This window comes from Podarcis erhardii, assembly GCF_964252035.2.
Source record: "Podarcis erhardii genome assembly, chromosome: 11".
NCBI classification, from domain to species: Eukaryota; Metazoa; Chordata; class Lepidosauria; order Squamata; family Lacertidae; genus Podarcis; species Podarcis erhardii.
In genome coordinates, this window is record NC_138501.1 from 41,180,211 (window position 1) to 41,205,602 (window position 25,392).

Consider the following 25,392-nt stretch of genomic DNA (forward strand, 5'->3'; position numbering starts at 1 on the left):
TTAAGTACGGACCTCCGGAATGAATTAAGTACCGGTACTTAACCCGAGGTACCACTGTAATTTGCACTTCTCAAACCAGTACGAGAACTGAAATGCAGCTATCATTTGAAATTTGCACTTCTCTGTATTTTGTAACAGTCCTCTAACTAAACAGTGAGTCCAAAATGCATGTATCAGGGAGCTGCACTTTAAAATGCAGATGTTAGTAAAAATATGATGGACAAAAATGCATTCTGTTGGGCAAAATTGTTTGCACAAATATGAATATATTGGGTAGAAGTCTTACAGAAATGTCTGTAATAGGAGAAATTGTGCTAAAATTCTGCAAAATACAAGGATTTTTTTAAAAGACTAGTGATTTTTAAGCACTATGCTTAAACATGGCTGAAACAAGTTCCGTGTTTTTATGTATATGATGTTTAAATCTCTCTTGTTTGGTTGCATTTGGGGGGTGTTGGGTTTCCCCCCCATTTCCAATCCCATGTAATTGAAGAAAAGGTTCTACATGCATGTTTGGATTAAAACTTAATACGCAAAATGTCCTGCTGCCATGTTCTGATTGGAAATGAAGCAGTATGTCCACCCTGAAACTTTTGCCCATACAAATGCTATTTTGAAGCAGATTGATTATTATTATTATTTATTAAATTTCTATGCCACCCATCAGCCTCAGATCTCAGGGTAGTTCACAACGTAAAAAAATACAATATAAAAGCACAAAATAGATGATAAAAGCAAGAACAAAAAACCCTACAAACCAATAATCATTCTTCCCTCTTCCAACCTGATATAATCCTGAGCATAAATAATCATGAATGCACCCTTAAGGCCGGGGAGAGGCCTCAGGCAGCCCAATGCCTTGGGCGGCCCTGAGTGGGCTGCTCATTGTCATGAGAGAAGGATGTTCTGTGTGCGCTCAATTATTACTTCATGGGGCTGAAGACAAGCCAGTCAAGTGCTGCAGAAAGCTCTGCATGATTGTTTTTACACATGACATTTACCTCGGCTGTTTTTTGTTCATTAGCTTTTGGATTTCCTGTGTCTCTAATATAAATGTGCAGCCTGGTTACAGTGGCGTAGCGTGGGTTGTCAGCACCCGGGGCAAGGCAAGTAATTTGCGCCCCCTAACCCATGGATTTGTGCCCCCTAACCCGTGGATTTGCGCCCCCTAACCCTAACCCCCAGATGTTGCGCCCGGTGCGGCCGGCCCCCCCCTGCACCCCCCATTCTACGCCACTGCCTGGTTAGAGTGTCAGAGCTGGGAGACCAGGGTTTGAATCCCCATTCGCTGGGTGGCCTTGTGCTGTCACTGCCTCTTAGCTAACCTACCTCACAGGATTGTTGTGAGGATTAAATGAGGAAGGGGAGAGACATGTACACCACCTTGAGCTCCTTGCAAGGGAGGAAGGTGGAGTGGAAATGAATAAAGAATGATACTAAAAGGTATGGTTGATTTTTCAAAAATAGTATTCATGACACTTTCTCTCCTGTATGAACACAGTAACCAGACATGCTGGCAATGGGTGTGAGGGAAACTCAAGCGCTCGTGTCACTTGGGAAGGTGCTGTTGATGGAGCAGGGTGTGTGTGTTGGTGTTTGCTGTGTATCTGAAGGGTTGTCTGCTCCAAGCTCAGTTTAAAGACAAAGCGTAAGGTTTGGAACATAGAAATAGAGACCAGGGAAGGCCTTTGAGGTTGGCCATCAACAGTTAGCACCTGAACAGATCCACTGTCTGGCAGCAGCCTTTGAGAAGACATTGTTGGGTTCCTTTCAATGGCTCTTTAAAGCGAGTGCCCACCTCCTTTCTCCTCCCTGACCAGCAGCTGAGTCCCTGACCAGCAGCAGAACCAGGGCCAGCAAGACGAGTTATTGCTTGCTTCTAATAAACATGGCCTCAGCGCCAAGCACTGTGTTTGTTATTGTAAGGGAAGATGGAAACGGCAGTGTTCTAGCCCTAGAAGACTTGGCGCTTTAAAGCAGACTGCCAAGATGGGGATATGAGATAGAGGCCAGGGATTGGCACATGGCATAAGAACATATAAGCCACACTACTGGTCCATCTAGCTCAGTATTGTCCACAGACAGGCAGCGGCTTTCTGGGGTTTCAGGCAGGAAGTCTCCCCCAGCCCTACTTGGAGATGCTGGGCATTGAAGAATTTTCTCTGCGTTCAGATGCTCTGCCGCTGAGCCATGGAGCAGTGTGGATGGGATCAATGGAGAAGATGCAAAAGCTAATGTCATGTCTCTCTCCTGTTTGCCAGGGTCCTGTGCTGGAAGGAAATCTAAGATGAAGTTATGGGATGTGGTGGCTGTCTGCATGTTGCTACTCAACACAATCTCCACCTTTCCTCTTCCTGATGGCCAGACCCGCTCAGTGCTAGAGGGAACTGAAGACGATCACACCTCCAACCGGCTGCTGACTCCTTATGCTGGCCAAATGGACTGTAAGAAAAAGTTCCCTTTCCTCCTTTCAACTTCTATCCATCTTAACTGCTGAAAAAAATGCTTTTGGTTGTCCTGGCACCAAGTCTGGACATTTGTTTAACCAGCTCTCCTGGGAGGGTTCCTCCTTTCCCAGCCTAGAGCTGAGAGAGAGCTAAACCTAAAAGCAGAAATGTTGCAAGCATGACTGACGGCTCAGGCCTAGTCATGCAGAAGCCACTGGGAGTTAAGAGGACTAGGCTCATTCACCATGGAACTGTACTCCCATTGGCATCATTGGGTCTGAAGGTTCACCCATATGGTTATCACTGTGTTTTATCGTTTGGTGGTTTCAGACTTTGGGAATGGTAGCTTGGTGAGGTTGTTGAGGATACCTTACTAGAGGTTAGACGCCATGGTAGTCCAATTGCTATGAAACCAAAAAGATTCACAGGTCTGCTCTTGTGGGGCCACCACTGACTTTTCTACTTGCTTGCCCTCTCCTCTTTGTTATAAGGAGGTTGCATGTGAACCAGAAGTCTCTACATGCCTGGTTCCAAAGGAGTGCTGGGATTCCTTAACTCTAGTGATTCCATCAGCATTCTTGCCATTGCGAATAATCAGGAACATGTGTACTTTCAGTATACTTGCCGCTTCCTCTGCATGAATACAAGGAAGGGCAAACCTCTGTCTGTTTGTTTTGAAATCTGGCGGCACTGCTGAGTGCAAAGCATCCCTAATGAAGTCAATGAGGTGGCAGCTTTTGTTCGTGGAGAATGAGTCAGAGCTCACCAAGCGGAAGGAGACACACCAATGGCTGGGAGGCGGAACAATGCTCCTTGGGCTTAAATTCAAAGTCCATCAGCTAACTGGGCTCAATTAGACTATGACATAGAATCCCACATCTAGGTGCAAACTGAAGGCTTGTGCAGATTTGATGCTTTTCAGGGCGCAATAAGCAAACTGTGTCTCTAGCATATCAATATGCCAAATCACCTAGAAGCACCAGCTACCAGAAATATGATTGCCACAAATTACTGACAGTCCAGTTCCCCTCCACATCAGTGGAGCAAAATGAGTAGGAAACCAAAAGGGTTAGCTACATTTAGTAGTAGTATCTAAATGTGAAGTTGAAAGCTGGTCCCTAATGTCCAGCAGCCTAGTGCCGGATTTGTGTATAAGCTAAACAAGCTATAGCTTAGGGCCCCACTCTCTTGGGGCCCCCCCAAAAAGTTAAAGGAATAAAAAACGGGATGTACATTTCCAAAATATAAGATAAAAAACAAATAAAATAAAACCCACATACCTACATACAGCAACAATGTTTTGTGTTGTGTAGGCTCATATGAAACATCATATGTGCAAATGGCTTTAGATACCTATTAGGTCCATAAATTACCATTTAGCATATATTCAACACAAAAAACAGCGACAATTTGTTGTTGACAAAGGACAGTTGGACATATAAAGAGGATGGAAAGAAGCACGCAGCAGACTACAAGACTGAGCGGGCCACAGTCAGGTTCACGGGCCTGCCCAGAATATGCCACATACGCCCACATCCCTTCTCCGCAGGCCACCCATGCTCATTGCAGCGCATAGGGCACTGTGCTCCCAGGGTAATTATTGTTGCTGCAAATCACACAGTCCTCTCCACTGTTGCTTTCCTGTGAGAGAGAGGGATTCTCAAGCCTCTTTTGCCTTCTCAGCATCTTCCCAGCAGATGCAAAACCACATCTGCATTCTTTCGCTTTCTGCCTCGTCTGATCCTCCTCCTCTCTCGCTCTCTTCCCACTGGAATCTTTCCTGGGTTTCCCTCTTCACGTTTTGGAGAGAAGCCACATTTCCTTTCAAGGAATGATGCACGTTGACCAAAAGACCTAACTGTCTCCATTCCCTTCTCCTTCCACCCTCCTCGCCCTCCGGCCCAGAGCATAGACAAGGGAATGCTTGGGTGTCTTGTGAACTCACTTTTCTTTTTTTATGAAAATAGATAGGAGATCCTATGTAATCTCATGTCGCCCTTCCTTTAGAAGCCACCTTTGGCAGCCTTATTTTAATTCATAAAAGTATTTATATACCTCTGTCTCACACAAAATATCAAGGCCAATAGGAGGTTGATCCCAAAATTCCTACTTGGCCCCCAAGTGACTGGTTCATTCTGGGGTGAATGGGTCATTGCAGAGGCTCTGAATGTGGAAGGTGAGGGTAGAAAGGTAAAGGTCAAAGGTAAAGGACCCCTGGATGGTTAAGTCCACTCAAGGGCAACTATGGGGTTGCAGCGCTCATCTCACTTTCAGGCCAAGGGAGCCAGCGTTTTTCCACAGACAGCTTTCCGGGTCATGTGGCCAGCAGGACTAAACCACTTCTGGCACAACGGAACACTGACAGAAGCCAGAACGCACGGAAACACCATTTACCTTCCCGCCGCAGTGGTACCTATTTATCTACTTGCACTGGTGTGCTTTCAAACTGCTAGGTTGGTAGAAGCTGTGACAGAGCAGCGGGAGCTCACCCTGTCATGCGGATTCAAACCGCCGACCTTCTGATCAGCAAACCCAAGGGGCTCAGTGGTTTAGAGCACAGCGCCACCCACAACCCTTGTGAGAGTAATGCCTGCTCTATGAAGGGAAGCAGCTTCCCTTAAGCAATTGTCCACCACAGTGATGGGATCGTTGTCCTACCCACCCTTCTCTATGCAAGAAGGGAGCCCAAGAGTCTTCCTCTATGGAAGGCCAGCTACTCCCATCACCCCTAGCTAGCAAGGCCAGAGCTCAGGGATGATGGGAATCATAGAATCATAGAATCATAGAATCATAGAATCATAGAGTTGGAAGAGACCACAAGGGCCATCGAGTCCAACCCCCTGCCAAGCAGGAAACACCATCAGAGCACTCCTGACATATGGTTGTCAAGCCTCTGCTTAAAGACCTCCAAAGAAGGAGACTCCACCACACTCCTTGGCAGCAAATTCCACTGTCGAACAGCTCTTACTGTCAGGAAGTTCTTCCTAATGTTTAGGTGGAATCTTTTTTCTTGTAGTTTGGAACCATTGCTCCGTGTCTGCTTCTCTGGAGCAGCAGAAAACAACCTTTCTCCCTCCTCTATGTGACATCCTTTTATATATTTGAACATGGCTATCATATCACCCCTTAACCTCCTCTTCTCCAGGCTAAACATGCCCAGCTCCCTTAGCCGTTCTTTATAAGGCATCGTTTCCAGGCCTTTGACCATTTTGGTTGCCCTCCTCTGGACACATTCCAGTTTGTCAGTGTCCTTCTTGAACTGTGGTGCCCAGAACTGGACACAGTACTCCAGGTGGGGTCTGACCAGAGCAGAATACAGTGGCACTATTACTTCCCTTGATCTAGATGCAATACTCCTATTGATGCAGCCCAGAATTGCATTGGCTTTTTTAGCTGCCGCGTCGCACTGTTGGCTCATGTCAAGTTTGTGGTCAACCAAGACTCCTAGATCCTTTTCACATGTACTGCTCTCAAGCCAGGTGTCACCCATCTTGTATTTGTGCCTCTCATTCTTTTTGCCCAAGTGCAATACTTTACATTTCTCCCTGTTAAAATTCATCTTGTTTGTTTTGGCCCAGTACTCTAATCTGTCAAGGTCGTTTTGAAGTGTGATCCTGTCCTCTGGGGAGTTGTAGTCCAACAACATCTGGGAACCCACAGGTTGAGAACTGCTGCTCTGTGGGTCAAATTCGCTCCCCATATAAAAGGTGATGGAGCAGCCTTCTCAAAGTTCATCCTGTTGGCCTTGGCCTGGCGTGCCAGCCAGTCAAGGCCATTTGGTCTCTGTTTTCTGTCCCTCCCCAGCTTCATGTCATTTGAAATTTGAAAAGCATTCCCTTTATACTCTTATCCAAATCACGTCATTAAAAAAAAGTTGACAAGCACAGGGTCTAGGACAGAATCCTGCCGCACTCCAGCCGAGATCTGCCTCTGGGTTGGTGCAGAACCATCTGCACCATTAATGGGTTGGTGCAGAACCTTTGCTCCCTAAACTGTTTTACTGCAAAATCAAACATTCCAGTTTTGTAGCTCTCAGCTACTGAGTTTATTTCTTTTACTCATGGCTGACTGACCCTGCCTATGCAAAAAAAAAGGACGCACATCTGCATACTGTTTCCTGCGTGTGCAATTTTTTCTGCAAGCAGAATTTGGGTCGCCTTGCAAAATTCCATTATTCTGTTTGCCGTTCGCATAAGTGGCCTGAAGAAACTGTTCTTCGCCGTCTGTTGAAAGCTTCCTTTGCCTCTCACGATGGCTTGCAAGGAGCAGAGGCGGACAGGTGGCAACTTCCTTCAGTGCTTCATCAAAGCCCTTTCCTGCGCCATGCAGGCCGACATGCAGTCCGGCGGCTGCGTGTCCGAGGGGGAATCAAGTGTACTCTGGGAGGAAGTAGCGGGCAACAGGTGAAGACCACACACACATAGGCACATATCAGACGACATTTTCACCGGGCGGCCAAGTCTGTCTGTGCACAATGAAAGAATCATGCCAATCAGCTGTTCAGTAGGCAGAAGCAGAACTAAATCCAGTGCTTCCCCTCCCCTCCCCTGTCCGGCATCCCCCCAAATAGCTGCCTGGCATTATCGCTTATTTCCTAACAGGGCTCTGTGCATGCAGTCCTGGCAGCCAGATCGAGGGGAGGAACTGCATGAGCAGCACCGCTTGCAGCCTCTAAGCGCTCACCCAACTAGGGCTATATGCATCCACCTGCGGGTAGACCGTGGCTTGATTGGGCAGATATAAATACCCTCTCACTTCCTGAATGAGATCCTGCTTGTGCTTAGGAAATTAAGCTTCATAACAGAGCGGGGATTTGGATGTTGGTTTCCAATATGGAAACTGAAGTACAGTCATACCTCGGGATAAATACGCTTCAGAATAAGTACTTTCAGGGTGTGCTCCACAGCGACCTGGAAGTAACGGAGCACGTTGCTTCCGGGTTTCGCCGCTCGCGCATGCGCAGACGGTCAAAATTACATCGTGCGCATGCGCGGAAGTGGCAAGACGGGGCATGTGCAGTCGCGCTGTCGCGTCTTACATTCTGTTCAGGATGCGAACAGGGCTCCGGAACGGATCCCGTTCTTATCCCAAGGTACCACTCTACACTGTATTTTTGTTTAAACTCTGGTCTGCCCAAGTAGGATATATTGGGTGTGGAGGGGCAATTTTTAGGGGTGTGAGAGGTGCTAAGTCCTCCTGCCTCTTACGGTCTGTATCCCCATTGCCACTTCCCTCCTGCACCTGGGCTCTGATACCTGAAGACAACTGGGAGGAGTGGGGATATTTCATCTCGTTCTCCCTTTCATGAAAATCAGACATCTCTACCATCGCCACACTTGAGGTGTCACTGGGGTTCACTCAGCTTTAGATGGCGGGTTCTTCTGTTGTCAGATGTCATTTGAGATTTATAAATGTAAAATATTTCCATCAGTATTAACCTCTGGATAGTTCCCCTGTTTCTATTTAAAATTATTTTATTAGTATTTATTACATTTGTATACTGCCCTTCGTCTGTAGATTTCAGGGCAGTTCATAAAAATACAAGATAAAAATCCAAACATCCCTGGGGAAAACCTTTCACAAATGGGGAGCCACTGCAGAAATGGCCTGTTCTTGTCTTGCCACCCTTTGGACCTCTTGTAGAGGAGGCACATGAAGAAAGTTCTCAGATAATGGTCATCGGGTCTGGGAAAGTTTAAATTAAGGGTCGCTCATGCTGGATGATGCCCTAAGTAAAAGGTAAATATAGGTCTTAACCACTGAGCCTCTTGGGCTTGCCAATTTGAATCCACTCAACGGTGGTGAGCTCCAATTGCTCTCTCCCAGCTTCTGCCAACCTAGCAGTTCAAAAGCAGACCAGTGCAAATAGATAAATAGATACCACTGTGGCAGGTTAGGTAAACAGTGTTCCCATGCGCTCTGGCACTTGTCATGGAGTCCCATTGCACCAGAAGTGGTTTAGTCATGCTGGCCACATGACCTGGACAGCTCTCTGTGGACAAACTCTGGCTTCCTCAGCCTGAAAGCGAGATGAGTGCCACACCCCATAGTCGCCTTTGACTGGACTTAACCATCCAGGGGTCCGTTACCTTTACCTGTAGAGTTCCCTCTCCAACAGAGGTGTGTCTCGCTTCTTCACTATACAGCTTTCAGCGAGTACAAAAGGCACATCTCTTTACCTGGCCATTGACACCTGAGAAGTGTGTTTTCAGGGCCCACCTTACCTGTAATAAATACCACAAGGACCGCCTTCCCCATATGAACCAACCTGGACCCTGCAGTCATAATCTGATTTTAATGTGTTGAGATATATCTGTATCTATCTACCTATCTACCTACCCACCTGCTCTTTGACCTTATGGTGAAGGGCAGTTAAGAAATCCAATAAATAATGTAAGAATATAATTCCTGCAGATGGACATTTTAGACTGTGGCTGAGGAGAGATATAAACCCAACTCTTGTAGACCCTTCCATTTTCTTGGACTAAAGTGTGAGATTATGGCTGCTTACACACCAGGTATTTAAAGCACACAACTTCCCCTGGGAACTGCAGTTTATATTAATGGTCCTGAGAACTGTAACTCTCCAAAGGATAAACTACAGTTCCCGTGGTTCTTTTAATGTATGAGCTTTAAATGTGTATACAGGCTACAGGTTATATTGAAGCATTCATTATATCTGAAGTTTAAAACTAGCCTGTTTCGGCCTCTCCCTCTCACCTGATAAGGGAGATGCAACTGGAACCATAATGGTGGAGGGGGACAACTAACTAAGCGACTTCAGTTCTTATTCCTCCTGCCCCAAAGTATTGGCTTGTTCCAGTACTGCCTTAGGACATTTAACATGCTGAGAGAGAGAGAGAGAGAGAGAGAGAGAGAGAGAGAGAGAGAGGACGGACGCGTGGGAATTCTAAGATGGAGGAAAGGTTGCCCTCTGTTCTTCTTCTGACACATTGGTGAGCCAGCAAGGAAGATAAAGAACCTGAACACCATTAATCATTTAAAGATTATTTGATCTCAGCATCTTTGATGTTATATTCCGTTAACGAATGCCACTGACGGGTCTCCATTTCACCCAAGCCGTGCACGAAGCCTCTTCTTAATACGAGAAGTTCCTTTAATTGCTTAAGCCCCGTCACCATTTCAGAAGGCCAACAGGTGAATTTTGATTCCTTTCTGGTAACGTCCATTACTGAGAAGGGCTTGTAACGCGAGTATTATATTCTGCTTCCTAGCCTGCTACGTCTGCTCATTTCAAACCAGGCTGCGGGAAGGTGAAAAGATGAGAACGGCTCATTGATTTCATGCACTTTCACAGGCCAGCGGTTGATGAACATCTAAATATACTGGGGTCAGGGAGGGCAGAAAGGGTATTTGTTTAAGGCAAGGCCAGGGAGCACTTTTTCAGCTCAAGGGCCAGATTCTCTTCTGTGCAACTTCTTAGGGGCCGCATGCAAATGTGGCAAAAGAGGATGGAGCATGGAATGTTTGTTTGGCCTTTGCACAAAAAGCTAGTTTCTGCACAGATTTATGCACCCCTTTGTATCCACACCCCCAGGGAAAACATACATACATACATTTTATTTGTATGCAACCTTTCCACACCTAAAACCATGCTCAAGGTGGCTTACAGCATGAAACAAATTACATAGTTACAAAGTACAGTTGGTACCTCAGGTTACAGACGCTTCAGGTTACAGACTCTGCTAACCCAGAAATAGTACCTTGGGTTAAGAACTTTGCTTCAGGATGAGAACAGAAATTGTGCGGCAGCAGGAGGCCCCATTAGCTAAAGTGGTGCTTCATGTTAAGAATAGTTTCAGGTTAAGATCAGACCTCCAGAACGAATTAAGTTCTTAACCCGAGGTACCACTGTAGTCAAAAACAATGAACAAAACCCATCAAAAAGTACACAACCAAACTGAACAATTTCCACATAAATCATAGCAAAATTTAAAAATAAGGATACAAAAAATTAATCAGTAACAGCAACAATCTCCCCTGCTACAACCCTCCGTAAACAGTACCCCAACTAAAGACCAGCACACATTCTTCACCATGACCATGCAAGATTTTTTTCTTTAAAAAAACATTTTCTTTGAAGAAAGTGCAGTCCCATTTATTTTTTATTTTATTTTATACACTAATCCTCTGAGGATCTCATGGCGGTTTACAACATAAAAACACAAAAATACATATCAATGTCAAAACAATAACTATAACACACACACCCCAACACAACTTCCTTTGGATTTGCTCTTTTAAGGGGGACAATCAAGTTTTGCTCATAAAGCAATTATCTCTCATAATGTTAAGCTAGGCAAACATATATTTAACAAGATAGGGTTAGCATGAGTGTAGTGCAAAGAGGGCTTTTTCCCACTTGTCAGGGGTTCAGGGAGAGAGACGCAGAGTGAGGGGGAAGGATTCCAGAGTGACGAGGAAGAGGATGACAATGACCCAAGATTGTCCATGAGTCCGTCCAGTGAATCGGAGGACTCCCAAAAGGGAGCCCCTCTGGTCAAGCCAAGGGGAGCTAGAGGGGGAAGCAGTCAGGAGCAGGGAAACGAAGGGGGAACCCCCAGTGGGAGTTGGAGAGCGAGACCGGCTGCTCCGCTGGAACGGAGTGAGGGGGGAGGAGTGACCAGTGTGTCAGAAGGAGCAGAACAGGAAGCAGAGAGGGGAAGGAGATCAGGGCAAAACGTCCTGCCGGAAGGGGAGGAAAGTAGTATTGAGGGCAATGTAACTGTCGAAAGGAAGGTCAAGAGCAACGTAAGCGCGCCAAGTTCAAAATGGGAGGCGCGCGGAAATGAAGAGAGTCCTGGGGAGGAGCCTGGTCCCAAAGCCCAAAGGAGGGGGGAGGAGGCGGCAGAGGATTCAGCCTCGGGAGAGTCCCGAAGGGAGAGAACACAGGGGGGCAGAAAGACCCTGCGGAAAAGGAAAGAGAGAAAGAGGTGGACCAGTACAAGCCTCTTAAACTGGTGTCGAGGGGGGAGCGAGTCAGAGGGGACTTCAGCGGTCTAAGGGTAACAGACGTAGGGTCACGGACCTCGGATCTAAAGCTACTGATGTTCTTGAATAAAAGCTTTTGTACATAAGCTGGAGTGGACTTTGGTCTCTTGTGAGCTGGGACCACGGGTGACTCTGACACCACTGATAAAAGGATGGTCACATTTACAAGCCCAAATGTGCTTAAGATCTGGTTGGTGCCTTACAAAATGCTTCAAAATCTTTCAGAGTAACTAAGAAGATGGCACTTCTCACTTTAACCATCTTCAACAAAGAGACATTATCAGTGTCCAAGGAAGGAAAAGCACGCAAGGGAATGTAAGGTAGGGCCAGAAGTGGATGTGCCCAAAGGTCCGCTAGAGAGGCTTGCAGGGCCACATTCAGCCCCCAAGCCTCTTTTGATTTAGGGTACAGTCCTCTCTAAAGCTATTCTGCTCATGGCACACCAAGAAGAATGGAAGATGCAGAGGGAAGATGGGTTGGATCCAAATACAACCTCCCAATGCATGATGGGGAACATGGTTCATACATTGCAGAGAAAGGATGCTTGAGGAATGGTACCATGGTGAATTTCTAGGTGAGCTGGCCTGCTCCTCTTGCTCTAACGTGCAGGTCTGAACTGAGCTACCAACCAGTCCTATGCATTGAGCTCATTGAGACTTGCTCCCAGGTGAGTGTGCATAGGATTGCAGCTGCAATTATCAAAAGATGCATTTAAATAATGTTCTTAGAAGAATTATGCATTCAGAGAGAAAGCATGCAAGTATATAAAATATGCCTGTGTGTGTGTGTACTACAGTCGTACATCCAAATGCCTTGCAACTTGAACATTTTGGCTCCTGAACGCCACAAACCCGGAGTGAGTGTTCCAGTTTGAGAACGTTCTTTGGAACCTGAATGTCCAATGCAGCTTACATGGCTTCCAATTGGCTGCAGGAAGCTCCTTCAGCCAATCAGAAGCTGTGCCTTCGTTGTCGAATATCTTTGGAAGTCGAAAAGATTTCCGGAATGGATTCTGTTCGACAACCAAGGTACGACTAGATAGATGATAGATAGATAGATAGATAGATAGATAGATAGATAGATAGATAGATAGATACACACACAAATATACATATATACACGCCTGTATATAGAAAGAGGTTCTTCTTCCCAATATACGTTCATCTGACAAACTATTTTCTTTCTGTATTTTCAAAACAGCTAATATTTCTGAGGATTATCCGAAGCGGCTTGGTGATGTAGAAGATTTCATTCAAGCCACTATAAAAATCCTGAAGAGGTCACCAGATAAACCAACGCCATATAGCTCCAAAAGGGAAAGAAACCGTCAACGTGCAGCAAAGAACAATAATAATTCCAGCAGCAGGAAAGGACGGAGAGATCCGAAGGGAAGAAACCGGGATTGTGTCTTAACTGAGATGCACTTAAATGTGACTGACTTGGGCTTGGGATACAACACCAAAGAAGAGTTGATTTTCCGGTATTGTAGTGGTTCCTGCGAGTCCGCTGTAACCGTGTATGACCAAATTTTAAACAATTTAACCCAAAACAGAAAGTTGGCCAGTGACAAAATCAGACCACAGCCTTGTTGCAGACCCATTGCGTACGATGATGATGTTTCGTTTTTGGATGATGACCTATCCACTTATCACATACTGAAAAAACATTCCGCGAAAAGATGTGGGTGTGTCTGACATCCTTTTTGGGTTTGATATTGCATTCCTGCTAAAGAAGGGTCCAAGGCTCCCAAGAAGATGGAATGATGGCTTCAGAGGAAGGCAAGAGGACCAAGCATATGGGAGAACAACAACAAGAAGACGGGATATAAATCAATCTAAATATAATAATGATGATAATAATTGTGGGAGCCTGGTTGTTAGAAATCCAACACAGGAGAATTGGATAGGATACAACCGCTGGGGCGTTTTGTTTCTACAGGAAGGCAAATAAGCATCAATGCTCAGGGGCAGAGATCCAAGATGGATGGAAGAGACTTACAACATTTGCTTTAAGGCGATCCACTGTTAGCAAACCCGGGCAAGGCAGGTGCTTAACAACACAATCTCTGTCAGATAACTTGCTCTGCTCCTCTTTGTTTTTTTTTCCCTGTTATGGAATTGGAAGTAACAACCACCCACCACTGGCCTTGACCCTAAAATATTGGGCAGAGGGGCGGGGGATCCTTTATTTATTTATTTATTCCATAAAATTTATACACGGCTAGATTGTCACAGAATCCTCAAAGTGGTTTACAAAAAAAATAAGATGTTCACTAAAAAAAAAAAATACAACAATGATTTAAAGCATAGAAAAAAGTTAAAACACAAAAAGCAGTTAAAACGGCAGGTGCAAATACCTGCCGGCGAATTTCAACGGCAAATATCAATGGTGAATTTGAATTTGCCACTTGAGGCAGAGCAGGTGGGAAAATGAAAAGAAGTAGCAAGGTAGTGGATTGTGGGACTCTTAAGCCTGCTACTCAGCTTGCCCCAGGCACTGCCTTGGGTCGACGATTGGGGAGGTTCAGGCGCGCGCCTGTGATGTCATGTGCGTGCGACACGCATCATCAGGAGGCGAGGCGTCATTGGCAGGAGGCCTTGCCCAGTGCTGTACAGCTTCGCTGGCTGCAGCTCCTCCTCTCTCTCATGCCCAGAAGGAACCTGCCTTTTGACCATGCTTGGCGGCTTAGCCTCTTCCATCCCTTTAATATTTGGGGGGCTGAACGCCCTGCTAAGGAATATTGAGGGGGCTGATGGCACCTCTGCTCCCTAGAGTCGGCGTGCCTGCAGCATCCCCTGGTATTATAGAAACCACAGCAGCACCACTCCTGTATGTTCCCACCAGGATATTATGAAGTCCTCTCCTTCTTGCACCGTCAGAGTCAGGAGAACCCCCCAGCTATGCTGTAGCTTCTCTGCTCAACAGTATCAGCTTTCACAAAACTAGGTTAACGTGAGAATGGAGAGGAACAGACTTTCCATGTACAGTAGTACCTCAGGTTAAGTACCTCGTTCCGGAGGTCCATTCTTCACCTGAAACTGTTCTTAACCTGAAGCACCACTTTAGCTAATGGGGCCACCTGCTGCCGCCGTGCCACCAAAGCATGATTTGTGTTCTCATCCTGAAGCAAAGTTCTTAACCTGAGGTAATATTTCTGGGTTAGTGGAGTCTGTAACCTGAAGCATATGTAATCTGAAGCGTATGTAACCCGAGGTACCACTGTACTGGGTGTCCCATGTTACCTGGTGGAGCAGGAAGTCGTGGCACTCTCGAAGCTCTCACACCACAGAGGTAACCTGAGTAGCAAGCCTAAGGTGTCAGCAAAAATATTTTTAGCCTGCCATTCGATACCTGCTTACGTGGGGATAAGGCCCATTGATCTTGTTGAGATTTGGTTTTTTTAGTAGATATGAAGAGGATTGCACTGTTGGTATATTGGAGAGCAGGGCTTCCAGTTAGCTAGCTAAAATTCCACACACTCTTGAAAAGCAGTTCCAACACAAAAGTTGTGAATTGAACTCAAGCACGATTATCGGAATTGGGGGAGAAATAAGAGTTTTCTTTTCATCTTCTCTCTGAATACAAGTTGTGTTTTTAAGCACTTGCTCCTGCCTCGGCCGCGCCATGGAAAAAAATGTGGATCTTTTTTTCTTCTTGGTTTACAAAAAGGACTAAAGGTCACTTACTTAAAGGACTACATTTCTATTTGAGGTCGTTGTGAGTGAACAAAGACTACTTGGTGCAATGCATCCAGTCAGAGACAAATCTAGAGAAAATATTTATTGAGATTTAAGTTATTATGATGATGATTATTTATTACGGTTCGGTCTTGAGTTTCCTTTCCTTTATTTATTAAAGCTTCTTTCTTCAAAACAGGTGCCAAAGTTAACAATGAGACACAGATGCTGGGAACAACGGTCCATGGTTGATATATGAAATGCTAACTTTAAAAAAAAAAATCACTTACTTTACCTTTTAAATGAAAAGCACAGAACCACCTCACAACTGATAGGCCAGTTCTGTAGTACCTCTATACACACACACACACACACACACACACACACACGGTCTTGGTGGTATTCTTGTTTGGTGTCAGTGGAGCATTGTTGTGCAAGAGAAAGCATAAGCAGATTGCTGGTAGCTTTGTTGCACAATCGAATCTGGTGCACAATAGACTGTGCAATAGGTTTCCACTAGTTGGTATGGAGAATCCCTCTGTCGTACAACATTAAAATTCATCTGTCTGCTAGTCTTGCACTCCTGGAACTATTGAATGCAGTCCTAGGTACTTTAAATACTCAAGACACAGGCCTGTGTCAGAAAAGTACATAAAAGTTGCATATGCTAATTGATATGTATAGATGAAAATTTAGGTTTATGAGCAAATTAAGATGATGGATGCATAGGGCATCACCAACAGAGTACTTTACAGCAAGTGCAGCAGCCCTGTAAGCAAAGTAAAGTGTTGGTGTTTTTTTTAGATTAAAGAAGGGCAGCAGAGGAGGGTGATCTGGGGAGCACGGAAAAAGACTTGGGTTCAAGTCCTTTGCATCGTCGTCATTCCCCCCCCCCTACATGGCGATGTGTTTCATTACTGAACTCATTCAACTAGTTGCAAGTTCTGCTGGAGCGGGGAGCGCCATCAATCAATCAATGATTGATCACCCCAATCCAAAATAAGGAGATGTAACCATGAATTCAGGCTTATGTGCATGAAGCTTCTGTAGAAGAAACTCTGGATGCTCAAGCGTATTTAGAAGTGATGCTCACCTAAGTCTTTTTGAAACATATTTGAATGCAAATCCCCATCCAGGACCACAAACAATTGCAGCTGATTAGAGCTTGGATCAGAGTCCACAACCTCATCATTAACACCCCCCAAAAATACTATGTAACATTAGCTAGAATAATGGGTAGGGGAAAGCAGAGAGTATAATCCTGTTAAATGGAATTCCCATTGACTTCAATGGGAGAATTAAGCATGTATTTAAAACCTTGTCCCCACTGCACTGACCTGGAGTTGAAAGTCATCACCTTTTGGCTGGATGGTCCCCATCAACAGATTTTGAACCATTTTCTTCGTCAGATGGAATTTAACCAATCCCCATAAGCTTTATTTTATCACCAATGAAGCAGGTTTGCAGAGAGTTGATAGTTTTGTTTTGTTTTAAAGTTACTGTTATATCACCCTTAATGAAGAGCATAATATGGCTGGAAAGATTCCAGAGCACTTATGCTTTATACTTGTGCTGATAAATTTGACATGTTTCGGCAGCCTTGCAAAAGGCTTGGGCTTTAAAATATGGCGTTAGTTGCTGAAAATGTTATTCTAAAAAGCAGAGTAATTTAATATATATATATTTCTAATAGGGCTCTTTTTGCCTTCTCATTTTATGACACTAGGTATTGTACCTATTGATGTATTGCTGCTATACCTCATCTATACATATCAATTAGCATATGCAAATGTTATGCAAACCTATCTCCCCCCCCCCTTTTTCAGAGTTCCTCTTTCTTTTCTGTTTTTGGTGATGCATAAGTTGTCACCCTAGATGAGAAAGAAATTGAACCTGAGATGTTGTGCATTCAAAACCTTGACGCTACCACTGAGCTATGGGCAGTCCTCATGAATGTCAATAATTTATTCCGATTTAGTCCTTAATGAAATTTCCCTCCCTGCCCTTCTTAAAGTTGTCTCTTTCAGCAAATGTACGTAGCAGCTCCCTATCACTTAACAGGGCACGAAGCAAGCACCTTTTCTTACTTGCCTCTGGCTTGCATTAATTGCTGCCCAGGGTTGATGTACAGAGGGAGGTGACAGCAAAGCCACCCACACATTTATTTTGCCAGCATGGGTTGGCTATGGAGTGCAGGTATGAACTGCATGTACATCCAGGCTCACCACCCCTCAAGTTAAAACTGGGATGCCTCTTAAATCTTGCAGCTTTTGGGGCATTTCATACTAGGAGGACCAACTCATTCTATCCTTCTGGTAGAAATTCACAAACCCCCTTTGTTGCAGCAAAAGCATATATTTATTGGCAATTGCCTAACCTTGGAGAAAGCAATCCCTTACAGGGTATCAAATCAACGTCTCCTGTGTTTAATGAGTTTAGTAGTGAAAGCAGAAGAAGACCAGGTTTTATATGGCCTTCCAAGATGGTGCATGAAGCAGAGAGATGAATGATCTAATTTAGAACTAAGATATATTCAACAGCAATTAGTCCTATGTGGAAAAATACATGTAAGCATGTTATTTTTAAGTCAAAGAGCATCAAAGTATGCATATGCTTTGCTGAATCTACAGCAGCATTCTTTGGTATGCAAGGGTTGCATAATGAACTTTTTTTTACAAAAGAAAAGAGATGGTTTCTATAGCAAGAGCTCTAAATATATTGAAAAAAGTCACCAAGAGTGCATCCAGGTCAGGAACTCTTTTCACATTTCTTTTTTTTTTTACTAGTTTTGCTTCTCTTTGCTGTGGATCACATCTTTGATCCTGTTCCATTGGTTTCAGTGGGTGGCATTTATACACATGCTTAACACTCCACTGAAACCAAGGGCCCTTAATTAAGCTGGACTCTGTCCAAGGAAAGACTCTGATGTCAAAAATAGACAATGGTCATGAGGACAGACAATGCACCAGACAACCAGACACACACTTTTGCACCATCCAGACAACACAGATCATACACACACACTCCTCCCTGCAAAAAAATAATATTTGTATCCAATTGCATGAAAAAATGTTGGTCTAGACATATCCCAAATCCTGCTTGTTCTTTTTAGCAAGCCAAGATTGTTTTGCTTCCTAAGATGAACCCATAGAAAACCCAGATTCAATTGTCCTTTTGGGATGTGTTGTGCTTAAATGACTTGTTCTCCTAAGTCAGGCATAGGCAAACTTGGTCATCCAGATGTTTTGGGACTACAGTTCCCATCATCCCTGACCACTGGTCCTGTTATCTAGGGATCATGGGCGTTGTAGACCAAAAACATCTGGAGGGCCGAGTTTCTCTATGCCTGTCCTAAATCAACACATCAGGCTGCAACTCAGACAAGGTCACTTGCATTCAGTTTGAAATTAATGTGTGTGATGTTAATAGCAGTCCTCTAGGCAACATTTGGGCACGTCCAGACTGTGACTATTTGGGGGTGGGATTCAGTGTCATACGAGCAAATTCAGGTTGTGAAATTATGGCTGCTTGGGAGAAATGTACTGGGAAGTGTAGGACAACACTTGCTTTAATGCAACACCATCTCATCTCCCCGCAAGCAAATTAGAATAAATGTTCCGCTTAGAACATGCAGTCTGGTAGTATAAGAATATTGGTTCGTACTCTTATGTTCACCTTCAGTCTAGTCTGCATTGGCCACTTAGCATAGTGCTGGCTGCACAAAGCCTGATCGCTGAGTCATATTGTTTGCTCAGATTAGCTTTCAGCACCTTAACCGGAGTCAGTTGAGCATTTTCAGTGAACCTTTGCTAACAGTTGATAGTTTGCTCCATCAGCTTTTCTTCCAGAGTCTCAACGTCTAATAGCAGCCTAATGCTAACATTCGGAAACTACAAAAAGGGTAAAGTTTGTGATTTTTTTTTCTCCACGGAAAATCAAGGTCAAAAACAAGAGAGCATCTTTCTTTTGGGATTTTAACTTCACCACCAATTTACGTCTCAAACATTTGTGTTAACCAACCAAAGTTCTCTACAGACTTTATTTTTGTACAATATGCATTTTATAAACTTTTTATGAAATAAAGCTCATTTCTATTGTTACATGGGCCTTAATCTTCATTCATGCACTACTTTACTAATGACTTTTCTTTGTCCTTTTCCAATCTGAGATGTGAGCAGAGTATCAAGTTCAGCCAGATTTCTGTCTTCTTCCACCATTCCCCTTCTGCTACAGATGAGAAGTATGAGAATGCCCAATCCCAGGTAGGGTTGGGAGAGAATCCTGCTTGAAATCTTGGAGAGTTGCTGCCAGTCCGTGCAGACAACACTGAACTAGATGAACCACTGGGTCTGATTCAGTGTAAGGCATCTTCCTATGTTCCTTGGAGTCTTTGGGGGAAGCCATGACTATTTACAACAGTGTGATACTGCCTTAAATGCATTGAGCAGATAGGGCAATAGGCAGAGGTCAAGTGCCTTCAGGACCCTTGACAAACTCCGAAGAGGAGCTTAGGTAACACATTGCTACCTGCCCCTTTGTGTATTACTGTTCCCAACAAAAAAAACCACTGCAATAAAGTATATGGACCAAGATATTTTGAGGCAATGTAAACCATTTTAAAACAACCCAAAATCTATAGTTCACCCCGGCCCCAGTCTTGTTGGTTCAAGATAAAAGTAGATATAAAAGAGAAAACTTCCTGGATGCCAAGATTCAAGTTTGGGACAAGTGGTCTTTGGTGAGAGAACTCCAGCAGAGGTTTAAAACCACAAAATGTGCAGTGAAGTAAAATGTGGGATATAGGCTGTTAGACCTTCAAAACATACCTTTCTGAGTTAGAAACTCCCCTCTTTCCCCAGCATAGGAAACAACCACACCTTTAGTATGTTAAAAATTGGTTTACTTACAAACTCTTCAAAGGTCAGGTTCATGTGCTTGTCCATGCAGCAGTCAGAAAAAGCTGCAGAGGCAGTAAAACTTAGTTTAGTTCCAAAGTGGTAAAAGTTTCTAAATTATTGGCAATAGAACTCAAGAATGGTTTGTGAGAGCCATGCGATCTGAGCTTGGAGCAACCACATGTTGAGCTTCTCAGACTGAAGAACAAAGGCTTCATTACCTAGTCCCTCCCAAGGTGAGCCAAGCCTGGCAGGAGAGCTTACTCTATGGTCTTAACCCCTTAATGCATTAAGTAGACTTAAGCATGTTGGTTATATATCCCACAAGTCATTTGTGGAGAAAGCTCATAATGAGTGCTCCATGTAGGATTCAAGTGGAATAGTGATCACAAATCACTAAAAATTAGTGCCTCATGAATGGCACATTGAGGCCATTCCATTTGACTGGGCCATTTTAATGCAGTTCTTTGCAGAACTGTGAAATGATGCAATGAAGGAGGAATGATCTCACGCTTGGTCAACTGACACAATCAGGTCTAATTCAGATCCTAAAGAATTAAAAAATAATATTTGTGAGAATCGGATTTATGCAGCAGCTAATCATTCCCCAGCTCAGAACCAGCCTGCTTAAAAACACTGATCCCAAAGAGGTTTTGCCATGGAATTCGGGCAAGACAGCCGAAGCCAGAGACCCAAGCCAAGATAGGCTTGAAACAGTCAACTCAAAAGGCAACATGCACCTCCTGCAGTTTTAACGCTGTCATGATATATGCATTTGCTCTGGTTTTCATTTGGCAAGTAGCAGTGTTTGTGTGTGAGTGTAATTAGGACTCTGGAACATAAAGTGCTGTCACGTTCAAGGAGCTACGTTTCAAATTCCTTAATATTCGGAGGAGGCCGACACTGGAAATGGACATGCCTGCTAAAGTGCGTTGCTAACTTTCCAGGGAGCTCTGACAACTGGCAGCTTTGAAACCAACAGTTAAAAACGAGCTTTCCCAAGTTCCAAAGTGTTGCTTGGTGTGTGGGTGTGTTAGGACAGCATTTAAGCCCTTGGATTCTCCTATTATGAAATCACTGGCCTTCACCAGGCACTACCTTGTTCTGTCCTTCAAAAGATGGGGGTGGGATTGGGTCAATGCCAAACACATCTCGTTTGTCCTTTGCTGGGCCTGACAAGTAAAACCCTTCAGTTACATAAATGGCTCCCGATGAATTATTTCCAAGTTAAATTCAAGCTGTTCCTTTGATCTCGTGCTGCCAGGCTAGGACTAAATGATAGTTGTTGCTGGTTCCACCCCACCAGCTTTCTTTCAGATAATTGATGGTGGCATGAAATGGACATTGTTATTTGCTCAGAGTGTGCACCGTCCGCCTAGAGCACCTCTGGCAAATCAATTCTGCAGGTTTCTTTCCATAAAGCTGCAAAACCCTGTTTGAGCAGAGGTGACAGTAGAACAAGAACCACTGGCAGTCATCTTTGAGAATTCCTGGAGAACAGGTGAAGTCCTGGCAGACCGGCAAAATGTTGTCCCTATTTTCAAAAGGGGGGAAAGAGAGGACCCAAATAATTACTGCCCAGTCAGTCTGACATCAATACCAGGGAAGATTCTGGAGCAGATCATTAAGCAAACAGTCTGTGAGCACCTAGAAAGGAATGCTGTGATCACCAATAGTCAGCATGGATTTCTGAAAAATAAGTCATGTCAGACTAACCTGATCTCATTTTTTGACAGAATTACAAGCCTGGTAGATGAAGGGAACGCAGTGGATTTAGCCTACCTTGATTTCAGCAAGGCATTTGACAAGGTGCCCCATGATATTCTTGTAAAGAAGCTGGTAAAATACGGTCTTGACTATGCTACCACTCAGTGGATTTGTAACTGGCTGACTGACCGAACCCAAAGGGTCTCATCAATGGTTCCTCTTCATCCTGGAGAAGAGTGACTAGTGGGGTGCCACAGGGTTCTGTCTTGGGCCCGGTCTTATTCAACATGTTTATCAACGACTTGGATGATGGACTCAAGGGCATCCTGATCAAATTTGCAGATGACACCAAACTGGGAGGGGTGGCTAACACCCCAGAGGACAGGATCACACTTCAAAACGACCTTGACAGATTAGAGAACTGGGCCAAAACAAACAAGATGAATTTTAACAGGGAGAAATGTAAAGTATTGCACTTGGGCAAAAAGAATGAGAGGCACAAATACAAGATGGGTGACACCTGGCTTGAGAGCAGTACATGTGAAAAGGATCTAGGAGTCTTGGTTGACCACAAACTTGACATGAGCCAACAGTGTGACGCGGCAGCTAAAAAAGCCAATGCAATTCTGGGCTGCATCAATAGGAGTATAGCATCTAGATCAAGGGAAGTAATAGTGCCACTGTATTCTGCTCTGGTCAGACCTCACCTGGAGTACTGTGTCCAGTTCTGGGCACCACAGTTCAAGAAGGACACTGACAAACTGGAACGTGTCCAGAGGAGGGCAACCAAAATGGTCAAAGGCCTGGAAACGATGCCTTATGAGGAACGGCTAAGGGAGCTGGGCATGTTTAGCCTGGAGAAGAGGAGGTTAAGGGGTGATATGATAGCCATGTTCAAATATATAAAAGGATGTCACATAGAGGAGGGAGAAAGGTTGTTTTCTGCTGCTCCAGAGAAGCGGACACGGAGCAATGGTTCCAAACTACAAGAAAGAAGATTCCACCTAAACATTAGGAAGAACTTCCTGACAGTAAGAGCTGTTCGACAGTGGAATTTGCTGCCAAGGAGTGTGGTGGAGTCTCCTTCTTTGGAGGTCTTTAAGCAGAGGCTTGACAACCATATGTCAGGAGTGCTCTGATGGTGTTTCCTGCTTGGCAGGGGGCTGGACTTGATGGCCCTTGTGGTCTCTTCCAACACTATGATTCTATAATTCTAAGAGAAATGGCTCTGGACACCTGTGTGTCATTTAGGGACGGGGGGCAAAATTCAACTCCTTTGAAGCCAAGCCAAGCCAATCTGCACATTGTAAAACGGCAGGAGAAGTGAAACGCAACCATTCTTCAAAATCCACGCTTAGGCGAAATTCACACTTATCTGAAATTTGCTATGCAGTTTGCCAAGCAAACAACATTTACCAACAATGCATAGATCACGGGAAAATGTACAAATATATATTATTGACAACAGCAGAGAGAAATGTGTTGTGTTAGAGGAAACTGCTTGCTAACATGTGCACATTAGTCAAAACTGCATATAAAATGTGTTTATTAGAAATCAACACTAAAACGCCGATAGATTTTCATAAGGATTTCTGTAAAAATGCACAAATTGCTGCAAAATGTGGGAAGGGCAGTATATGCAAAATTTATCTTTGCATTGAAGGCTAGCGCTCTCTCTCTCTCTCTCTCTCTCTCTCTCTCTCTCTCCCTTCCTCCCTCCCTCCCCTCCTTTCAGATCCCATCCATAAAAGTTTAAGGGCACATTCCAGTCAGGCAAAAACATGGGGTGCAAAGAAGGATCAGAGAGGTGCGGTGCCTGGCCTGGGGAGTGTTCAGACTCCCCACCCCTGACATATACTCAGATCAGCATTTCACACCACAATCTGAAGTAAAGTTGGTGCAATCTGAAGTAAAGTGCTGTGTCAGCTGCAGTTTTCAAGATTTCTCCCCTTTGCAAGACCCACCTAGTGCCCTTATACATTGAATTCCACCAACATCTGAACATTTTTGTTTGTAGTTTCACAGGCCTCTTCCCAATTTATTTATGTTCTTTGACCTCCTGATTTGTATTGTTTTTGTGGTGCGCTTAGATTATTTGATCTGATTCTGTTCTACTCCTCGTATTGTGTTAGTTGTTTTAAAGCGGCTTTGTCTAAAGGGGACAGGAGGTGGTGACAAAAATGTCTAAACAAAACACAAACACAACCATTCATTTGTACTACGCTACAGGGCAGCAAGGTTCCCTTGTTGCAGGCAATTTGCTGTCTATAAACCTTTTCTCCTTTTCCTTTCAAAAAGACCGTTACTGTTATTTTCACATGGGAGAACATTTACACGCAAAGGACAGAAATATAATGTATGTAATAAGTGTAAAGACAGAATGAAGGGAAAGGGGAGAAAGGGAAAATAAAATGCTTACTACAGTAATGCTGTGTCCCATATCCTCCCAAGACATTACTCTTGAGTAGGCAGGAGGAAGGCTTTCCAAATAGGGAAAACACAGCAACAAAAGATATGTACGAAATCTGACCAAAGTAAGTTTAAGTTTTCTATTTCCAGGACTTACAAATATCAACATAGGGAACATTTCAGACAAAGCAAGCTTTTTAAAGTCCCATTAAAATCAGCTAGAGAGTTACGCATGTGTCTAATTCCCTTCAGTTGCAATCAGAACATATTAGAACTGGGCTTTGAGTTGAGTGATTAGCTCAGCCATGAAACCCATGGTGGCTGGCCCAAAATCACCCAATCTCTTGGACTTGCCTACCTCACAGGGTTGCTGTAAGGATAAGAAGGGAGATAGTCTATGCTACCCCGAACTCCTTGGAGGAAGGGCATGATAAAAACATCTAGCTACCTACATAACTACATTAAAACATGGGCTTGGGATCTTCTAAACTGTGATGTTCTTCAACATGAGACTCATATGCTTGGATCTTTAGATGTTAGCTTCAGGAAGTCCATAAAAGGAAAGTTTATGACAGCATCCTTCCTGTTGCACCTTCAGAAAAGCCTCTCCAGAGGGTCAGGGAGCCCTCCTTAGCAATGTGGGAGGGGCCTCACAGACCTTCAAAGTGACTCTATTTTCCAGCAACAGTCCTGGATTTACAGAAGCCATCCCGGTTTCTGATTTGTTCGCAGAAAGTGCCGTTTTCCTTAGGACGTCCCTATTTTCATCAGAGAAATGTGTGGAGTTATGCGACCCCCGAGCCAAGAAGACAAGTAACTAAACAACCATTAGCAGACATCTAGAAACAGTCCTATATAGGGATTTTTTTTAAAAAAAATGTTTAATGTTTTATTATGTTTATATAGGTTGGAAATCGCCCAGAGTGGATGGGGCAACCCAGTCAGATGGGCGGGGTATAAATAATACAATTTGTTGTTGTTGTTGAACAAGATTGTCCCTATTTCCATCAGAGAAATGTTGCACAGAATTGACTCAGGTGACTGCAGGTGGGAGGTCTGAATAGCAACATTTCTTTCCATAGATTTCCTTAAGTTAACTTGACTTGGGAACCCAAAACATAGATTTCATTTACGCTTCCGGACACCTTAACACCGAACCCTAAAATCTACTTTAAAACTAAACCACATCAAGTTTTTTTCTCCAATGTATAGTAACACCTGCCCCAAATGCAAATGTACCCCCCT

General features: G+C 44.2%; 1 protein-coding gene across 2 annotated transcripts in view; it reads left to right on the forward strand.

Annotated features, from left to right (window-relative positions):
- GDNF (glial cell derived neurotrophic factor) overlaps positions 1-19,236 on the forward strand; it is a 32,319-nt gene extending 13,083 nt beyond the window's left edge. Inside the window, exons 2-4 of one of the 2 annotated variants that reach the window (XR_014161420.1) lie at positions 2,262-2,444; positions 12,660-15,604; positions 15,710-19,236. Coding sequence is in view for 1 of the 2 variants with exons in the window: in XM_081881712.1 (XP_081737838.1) it covers positions 2,288-2,444; positions 12,660-13,153 (651 nt within the window). In the remaining variant the exon portion in view is untranslated. Of the gene's footprint in view, positions 1-2,261; positions 2,445-12,659 lie in introns of both variants that reach the window. The other variant, XM_081881712.1, reaches the window with a different exon arrangement.
- The last annotated feature ends 6,156 nt before the right edge of the window (positions 19,237-25,392 follow it).